The following is a 9,643-nucleotide window of genomic DNA, read 5'->3' as shown; positions in this document are numbered from 1 at the left end:
TCCAAAAGGCACAGTTTTTGGCACAGTCCTGTCTCCAAATTATCACCGTATTCTCTCCTCTCCCTTTCGTCATATGGGCAACTAAGACACACAGCAGTTAAGTAATCATCAATTAATTCAGAATCTCCTGAGTGCAGCTCATGGGCAAAGATCTTTCGTGAATGCTGCATTCACCTGAAGCTATGGTTTTGAGTGGAATTACTCTGATTTTCACTCTGATGATACAGAGGGATCTATGCAGTAATCAGCTCGTAAGACAGCACTGGAAGGAAACAATGCTTCAAGAGTGCTGCAGTTGTGTGTGCATTTTGGGCTGAGAAATATGGAGCTAAACAATGCCAAATCTCTGCTACATCTAGAGTTTTGCTGATTATCAGTGTATTATAGTCACTTATGGCCTGGCTAATGTTTAGGATGAAACCAAGTGTTCTTAAAACATTTTCTTTTATTCTAATGCACAAGAGCAACACATTTATGCAAAGCACAATGAAAATAAACTATGGCTAAAAACTGCACTTACATATAAAAAGAGGCCATTACTTTATTTGAACATGCCATCAAACAAATGTCATTGAATCACATTAAGTAAAAGGATAGTGGTTGCTCTTAAAAAGTCAGCTTTTGCTAGCAGTTTGTGATGCATATAAATACATTTCTATAGGACATGAGAAGAATGGCTGATATAGCATGTTCTCAGCATCATCACTGCTTCTGAAAAAACAGGTGCTAATGCACTGACTAATTTCTCTTGGTATTTAGAACCAGAGACCTAAAATGTGAAATTTAAAAGTACAACAAACTTAGATAAAGTGAAAGCTTGCTTTGTTTGGATTAGGGTTCTGGATTAGGTTCATACATATTTTATGTCGCAAGTTAAACATAAAATGCATAATTCATTGAATAGTACAAAAATCTTCAAGAATATTTGTGGGTTAATAATTAGACTTGCCTCTTAGCCCTAAACTCAGTTTTTACAGCCAGAAAGATGGCTTATTGCAATTTTATTTATTGCTATAAATAGAATAAACATTTGCACAGAAAATCTGCCTTTTTGTATGAAAATGCTCTCCATTTTCTAGAGGCAAAATAATAAAGAAAATTTTGGTTTTAGCTATTTTTTTACTATACTATGGCTTTTTTTAATTATAAAGTAAATACAGAAAAAGGGTGAATTCTAAAAAATTCTTAACATAAAACAATGTACATTGCCTTGTACATTGCCTTGTGTACTGTGGGCAAAAATAACTACCAAAAAATCCTGTTGTCAACAAGCAATTTTAACTCAAAGGAATTTCAGACACCTTGTATCTGCTGCCTCTAAGAGATTCTCAGTCATTCACTTCTGCAAATGTTTCTTCAGAGTGGGCTACTTTGTAGGGCAAACATAAACAGAAATAGAATTGTTTCACTCTATTCCCTCCTACATATTTCAAAATTCAGCTGGGATATTTTTCTAAGTCTTCTTTGATACTATAAATGTGCCTACTTTTTTACTCAGCCAAAGGCTGTGCCATTTCAGCTGTTCTGGATTTCTTTAGGCTGAATTTATGGCAAAAGAAAACTATCAGTAAAGTCTTAGCCAGGGTTCTCCACTATATTAGTCTTGGAGCTTTAGCTAAAAGCAGAAAAATGGTAATGTATATGTTGCTCTTATCCAGTTGTTTAATATACCACGACCATGCTCTCTTCATTATAGAGTAATGCCAAAACAGAACTGAAAAGGCAGGAGAATGACTTTGTTTCTACAACATGTCACTGCTAGGGCAGGGTGGGGTGTGACAAGACCAGACTAACAGCCTCTTTGGGATTATTTCAGACAGTGCTTTATCAATCAAGTATGACTTGTAAAACAGGATATTTGAAAACAAAGCAAAGGGGACAAGAATTAAAGTGAGAATTCAGTACATCTGTAAGGGCCACCTACAGAGAAGCAGTGTTTTCATGGTTCTTGGGATGGCAGTTATTATGATTTTCACAGACTTTTAAAAGGCTCCTCTTACCACCAATACAAAGGGCAGAGGGGAAAAAAAGATGATCCTCCAGAAATTAACTGTTTTCATGGATAACCCCACACTGGTAAGCAACATCGAGAAAACAGTTTGGAGTCACAGAATTGCCATGACGGTAATCTACAGAGAAAAAACAAAAGATACTTGTTTTAGCGAGTTAAGTAGAGTCAAGCTGGAACTGAGATGTCTGCTAGAAACGAAGTCAAGCTTCTGACTTAATGCTCTCAACGTTCATCTTCCCTTTGTCCGGAGAAATCCATTAAAACTTTTTTCCCAGTGAGGCAGGAAAAATGTAAGGGTAACTTAGGAGCTCAGGTGTCCTTGAATAAGCCATTTCAGAGCTTTCTATTCAATAAAAATTGATGACTCCTGCTTCATGAGTGTGCTGGGAGTAGGTACACAATGAAGTAAGGCTCCAACATCCCGTGTTAATAAGTCCGTCAAGTGATGTTCCCAGCAGAATTGTAGATCCCATGAAATTATTTGGGCAGGTCACAGATATCCCGATCAAAGTTTTCCATTTATTACTGTGGGCTCTACGCCCAAAACTACTCAACAAGCACTGCTGAATACCGAACACAGCTTACTTTGTTTGTACGTGTATTCGCTGCATTCTAACTTCTCGTTTGTTCGAAGAAATCACAAGAATGCAGGGCATGAAGCAAGACAGAGCTCTTTTATTTTTATCACTGTCCTGAATGCCAGAATCTAGCAGCCCAGAACTGTGGCTTTGGTGTAGTACCTTGTTGTGGCTTTTGAAGACTCGACCAAATAAGCACTGCATTCCTTAGATCCAAATCTAGTGATTCTGACGGTACTTTTTTCTATCTATAGTCCTGCAGACAAAATATAGCTGCCTTTGTTGCTATTGAGTTTAGCCAGAATTAGGGGATCAACATCCGGGAGCTACTTTGATGATGGCAGCCAATAGTCACTTTTTGAAATTTGGCAGCAGATGTATCATGAATCTTTCCAGTATCTCTCCGCTCCACCCTGCAAAAATAACACTCTCAGGAGGGAACACTAACATAACAAGAACTTAATGCATCATCCTCTTTGCCTCTGCTAACCACGGTATGCCATTATCACAAGGGCCGTCACTGAACCTGCCCATGGTTGGATGATTGACTCACTCTGCCTGTGCTGTGCCAAAATGTTTTTACTGTTCCTTGCAGTAGTTCTGCTCGATGTAGATGAGCTCATACACCCATTGTACTGCACCGGAAGAAGACATGTGAGAGAGCTGGAATCAGAAAAAGCAGCTTGGAACCCCAGGGAACACTCTACACCATACATTTAAGCAGGATCTTCCCACACAACAACCCAAACTGAAACCGAATGAAGTTCTTATCTCAATCCATGAGTCACCCTCTCTTTTCCCCTTCGGTTTTCTCCCCATTCCCCAGGGGTGGGGGAGGGTGAGTGAGCGGCTGCGTGGTGCTTAGTTGCCAGTCAGGTTAAACCACAACACAAACCTCATTTGCTTTATAGCTAGAGTGACACAAAACCTATGGGTCCACTTAGGGTGGGGCTGCAAAGGGGCTGCCAAGGGAATGGCTGGGCTGTAGAAAGTGTCCTCCAATCCCTCCGTCACATCAGAGCTAAGGTTAATATTCTGAGAGAAATAGCATTGAGGTCCAGTTGGAGGGGGGCCTGCGGTGGGCTGCTGAAGGAGCAGGTAGGCAGGAAAAGGAATTTTCCCTTGACAACTGCCACATCTTGGAAATCGTTTGGTGCTCCCAGGCTAAGCACAGTCCACACCTACGGATAGATTCGGGATCACCACGTATTGTTTGACATTATGTATTTTTTCTTTGTCAAGTTTTCTTTAATTTAGACTATTTAATTTCTGTGTTTTGTGATTCACTTGCCTATTTCTCGTTTGGATTTTCCTAGGGTTACAAACACGGCTACGCATACAGACCACATGTCCTTGTGTGCCCGACTCCATGACACATGACGTATCAGTGGCTCTGTCTCTATCACCCCTTCCATCAGGACATTTTGGTAAGGCAGCAATAGTGTGGTATGGGTCTAACAGGATTCTCTGTGTAACTTCAAGCTCATTTACTGCTTCTTAAAGAAAACATGGAAGAGCTTTGGGAACATCCCTAGTAGCCTCAGTAACTTTAAACAATTTTGTCAGAAAGTAAGATGAGAAGCAAATTCATAGAGGTCAATAGGGACTGCCAGTGGAGCTTCAAATCTGCACAGACCACACGGGTTTAAACTCTTGAGTTCTTCTGATCAGAGATTCTGAAGAGGATTAAACTCAAGAGTTTCATCCAAGACCCATTTATCAACTTCAGGAAAGCTGGACAAATTATTTTCAGGCTGAATATAGGGCCTTTGACTCAAGAACAGGTTCAGATCTTCTGTATTGCTTATAAAGCTGTTCCTTCATTGTGCGTGTGCATCTTTTTGTAAATAAGCAATGCAAAATGAGTAGCGAGTGTGAGCATTCTTCCTAAACTTGGTTAGTTTTCTGAAGCTTAAATAATTTCTGCAATATAAAAATGAAGAGTTTTGAATTCAAAATGCTCAGATGTTTGCTAGATTAAGAATGAATCTTAACTTGGAAAGGGATGAAATGAAGTTTCATTTAGAGATTTCAAAATGCTTGCATTTTTGAATGTTACTCAAGTAACCACAAAACATATGAAGAATTCTGTATTTCCCAATTTGAAACAACTGAACAGTACACAACTCTTTGCAGATGCCAACCTAAATGTGTCAGCCAGATGTTTTTTTTCCCTAACCCAGTTCAATTAAAATATTTTATGAAGGACCACCCATGGAAAATAATTGGGAAATAAAATAAATCATTATGTATACTGTAGCTAAGAAAATAACTAATCCTTGGATTTTAAAATACAATAAGAGGAAACAGAGGGTGAATTTGATACCTACATAAGACAGTGACATGCCACAGTCTCTTCCTAGTAGATGAATTATATGAACTAGAATATCAGTAAGATATTAAAATGCTGACTGCAGGACATAGAGAAAAGAGAACATATAAAAGCTCTGCTTACCTCTGAAATTAAAATTAGACATTCTTTAATCTTTTCTAACTTCAGCCAAGGAGCTGACATTAATGGGTGACTTGAACACATTAATTTCTTGAGCTTTTACGAGTTAGCTGATGTTTCTTTCTTTTCCATGGACTTGGGTATCAGCATAAAAAGAACAGTACCTGTAATAAAAATATCATTAACAAAGGTTCCCACTTCTGTGGGAAAGTCGACATCTTTCCTCATGGAATATGAGTGCTGAACGCTGAATGACACACAGGAATGTAGGGCAGAAATTCTCCCCGCCCTCGAGACCAGTCCCTTCTTATTGTGGCAACCACATCCTGTAATTGCTACTATAATCGAAAATGTTATATGTGGTTATTGACTGAGAACAGTTAGCTTTCTAGTCTTACATGCTGGCTTGTATAGACAGAGGACTAAATAAATATGTGCTATGAAAAAAAGAACCAACTCTCACAAGAGTGAGAATAATGTAAATTCATTAGACCTACTTGCCTTATATACTGGGGAACGGCTGTTAACTTCTCCATCTGCATTTTGATAGCAAGAATAAATTAACTAACACATTCTGAACGAATGAGGAATAGAGTACTAAACAGATGGAACCTCTGATATTTGGATGATTTATTTCGAAAAGGCATTTGAAGGCCAACCTGTATCATTAATGCATAACACAGAGAAGCAGTAAGTCTAAAAGTCGCATAAGGTGATTTGACACCTTGTTCTTTCAGAATCCCATATTCCAAACCATGTTACTAACTATATGCTACAGAAAATTGGGATATGAAGCTTAAAGATGCAGTACTAAACAGGTAAGTTATAAACTAGCATAAATCATTATATTGGTATAATATAAACAAACTGCAATAGTTAGGAAAGGCAACTGCAATGAATTTTTTTCTGGAGCTACTGAAGGAAGATGTGAACTTTGTCAAGGTGACGCAATAACTTACACAAAGGTTTTGTTCCTTATGTTTTCCATCCTTTGCTGTGGTCAGTAAATAACAGAGCCTGAACCCCAGTCATCATAAAGAATCTTCAAAAGCTCAAAACTGAAACGCTTTTCATTTGTATGTTCTGCTTTTCACGAAACATGTTGAAGCTTTTGTTTCTCTCATGTGACTGCTCCTGCTGGGATTTTCGCTAACACACAGCTTGTGCAGAGGCCTGATGCGTGCAGGGAGCTTGGAAGTTCAGTCTATCACATAAGTTAGTGGATTCTGAAGGAACTGCCAGACAATCAATAGGAAGGATTACGGCTGCAGGAGACAGCAAGCTGCAGGTGATAACAGCTGCATAATGACCTGTAGCCCTTCCTGTGGGCTGCCTACGTGTCGCTCTCACTTTCACTTCTTTCAGAAGTAGATATGATCAGGTTATCAGCTTCAGGACAACTTTTGCAGAACATACAAATTCTTTCTGATGCTTTGAAGATACTGGTTAATATGAAAGTTTCTAAATGTAGTACAGTAAGAACTTCTGTCGCAGCGTATGTATTTTACCAGTGAAAATTCAAATTACCTGGAATCAGGTCATTAATAAACAGATGATTCTCCACACGTTGTCTAGTTAAGCTGTGGAAATCTGTGATTGTGTGAACACCAACAGTTTACAAGGTACTGTAAGGCTGTGCACTGTGCCCAAGGACCCCAATGGAAAGGTTGTGCAAGCTCACGGAATAGAAAAAAAATCACTGAAGGCAACTAAATACACAGAAGCTAAATCTCTGAGGCTCTGAGCGACAGTTTAGAAGGTGAGGGACAATCCGAAGAGCTTATGACATATGCTTGCCCTGGTTATACCCTGTTACAGCCACCTGATGGAGAAGGACACCGAACCTTGGTCTGAAACAGGGTTCCAAAATATCCAAACAAACCTCAGTGAATGTATGTTTGCCCACTATAGGAGAATTATTTCTTCCTAAAGTATTTTTCTTCTTTCCTCATCTTCAAGGCTGAAGACAGTGAAAGAAATAGAATAGAAAAAATACTGAAATAAAGGAGCAGAAGTGACAAAGGAGAGAGAGAAACATGAGGATATTCGGGAAAAAGACAAACAGCTAAGCAGGTTCTGGAGAGCTTCTGCTTCACTTCTATTGTAGGAAAACATCAAAGGTGGGAAGGCAAGCTAGATTTAAGACAATGTAATGAAGAATCAGCTGTATCAGAAAGCAGAAATTTCTGTTCATTTTTATTTGTATTTTCAGTTTTCTTAAGTTTCATCTTTTCCATGGTTTATCTTTCTATTAAAAAAAAAGACAAATACACAAATTCTGTCCAGTCTGTCTCTTCATCAAACTGTTTGGTAACAATTAGCACAAGTCTCCTGGGGAAAAAACAGGAAAAGGTGTGCAAAATTTTAGTGCAACTTATAGGAGTTGGTCCTGGAGCCAGAAAACAGGCAGTTAGATCCCTACTTTCTGGAGAGGATGACAGCTAGAGCTCTGCAGCCTGAGAACTTGGCTAAGGACACTGAGAAGCAGTAGCAGAACTCTGGCCAGAATCCAGAGGCTTGAAGACATTAAGGGAGCTGGTGGGTTGATCTCATTTGATGAGTAACCGAGAAATGTTGCTTGGCCTGGTTTCTTCATGGCACAAATCCCACTTCAGGATGAAAACAGTCTCTACTTGGTAATAAGGAAACAAAATCTGAGAAGAAAGGGTACTCATCACATAGGCTGGTAAAAACCACAAGGTTTTGTTCATCATAATATCATTGAATAATTCATGCAGAAAGGGCCCTTTGGAGGTCACTCGCTTGTTCCTCACCACTACCACTGAAACAGGGCCAACTTCAAATTAGATCCAACTTTAGGATTAGATCACATTGCTCAGGGTCTTCTCCAACCAAGGGCTGAACATTTGCAAGGACAGCGATGCCATAGCCCTGCAGTTTCCATATCTCCTCACGGTGAGATTTTTTTTTTTCATATTGAATTGGAATTCCATGTATTCCCTGTGTGCTTCTCATCTTGGTGAACCTCTGAGAAGAATCTGGCATCATTTTCTCAATGCCCTCACATTAGGTAGCTGAAGATAACAATTTTCCCTTTCTCTTTTCTTCTCCAGCATAAAATATCCCATTTCTTTAGCACCTCTCATTTGCTCTCCTCCCCATGATCATCTTCACGGTGCTCCACTGGACTCACTCCAATTTGTTAGTAATTGTACAGGGAAGCCCAAAATCTGACGCTATGCTCCTCTGCTGAAAAGAGGGGAATAAAGGCTTTCTCTAATGTGCTGGCTACATTCGTGCTTACATGCACAAACATGTCGTTAGTTTTCTTCACGAAGAGCACATGGCAACTCTTGTTCTATTTATTGTCCAGCAGGACACCTAGATCTTTTTCCCCACAAAAACGCTTTCTATCCAGGCACAGCCTAGCGTGTACTCCTGCACGGGGCTGTTCCACCCCAAGTGCAGGACTCTGCCTTTGTTGAACTTCATGAAGTCTTTGTTCACGTACTTCTTCAGCCTGTCAAGATCCCTCTGCCAGACAGCCCTGCAATCCAGTTGACCGCCACCCTACTCCAGTTTGATACATTAATTGAGAACAAGGATTAGGGATTTTGCTGGGTTCTGGGAGGGTTTTCCTTTTCTTACTCTGGGAGATTTCTATCTGTGCCCTTTTATGGACAGAGCTACATGTCAAAGGCATAAATTATTATGTCAACTGTTGTATATTTTTTTCTATTCTTTACAGATATGTAACAGCTTCTAATAGAATTTGACTCTGGACAAACATGAAATCAAAAATCAGTTTATTTCATAAGACAGATGCACTCCCGATATCCCCATTGCCATGATTCATTGTGCTTTTTAAGAAAAGTAATCTCTTTCAAGGAGGGACACAATGTTTTATCTTCTGCATTAAAAGCATAATCTGGACAAAAAATATTTGAACAACAGATTTATAATTTTATGAACATTTTACACACAATTGTTTGGAAGAAGAGAGTGGGAAAAGACTGAAATAAGATTCCCAACATATTTTAAGAGTAAGAAATACTGAATGACTTAAGGAATGAGCTCACAATTAGCAATAGTTTAATAAACAAGGTAAGAAATATGTGACTAGGACACTGAGTCCATAAACCAGACTCTGCTACAGGAATGTTTTGCAGAAAGTAGTGCTGTGTGCTATGCCCAAGGACCCCATGCCCCAGTTTCCGCTGGATCACAGTGGGGGTCCTCAGCAGGGTAGAACACAGGCACTGAACGTTTATAATAATACTGAAGTCGTGAGAGTAGTTTTTCCACCACATGAGGATATTGTTCAGACAAATCATTTTTCTCTTCAGGATCATGACTAATATCAAATAGCCAAAGTCTCTTTGTTGGTGGATCAGATGATTGAATCTTTGACTCATTGAACAAAGATGGTGGCGGGAACCAATGACTGCAGCCTGTAGAAATGGGAACAGACCAAGGGTTAATTCTCAGATACGGAGCAGCAATGTGGAGAAGGAGAGCTATACTGCAATCGACAAACACACTACATTCCTCAACATGCCACTGGCCAGTGACTGTTGCTGCATTCCTTAACTCTAGCCCAGCACCAGAATCTGTCAAGACCAGGGCTACCTATACAGGAGT

General features: G+C 39.5%; 1 protein-coding gene across 1 annotated transcript in view; it reads right to left on the bottom strand.

Moving 5' to 3' along the window:
• Positions 1–8,935: 8,935 nt before the first annotated feature.
• The window catches only part of ARSB (arylsulfatase B), a 69,625-nt gene continuing 68,917 nt past the window's right edge, over positions 8,936–9,643 (bottom strand). Inside the window, exon 8 of the mRNA XM_086629058.1 lies at positions 8,936–9,453. Within this exon, the coding sequence (XP_086485184.1) occupies positions 9,188–9,453 (266 nt within the window). The 3' untranslated portion in view covers positions 8,936–9,187. The remainder of the gene's footprint in view (positions 9,454–9,643) is intronic.

Source organism: Tauraco erythrolophus, chromosome Z (genome assembly GCF_009769465.1).
Source record: "Tauraco erythrolophus isolate bTauEry1 chromosome Z, bTauEry1.pri, whole genome shotgun sequence".
Lineage (NCBI taxonomy): Eukaryota > Metazoa > Chordata > Aves > Musophagiformes > Musophagidae > Tauraco > Tauraco erythrolophus.
The sequence above is the reverse complement of the archived record's forward strand: the minus strand, read 5'-3'. Positions and strand labels throughout refer to the sequence as shown.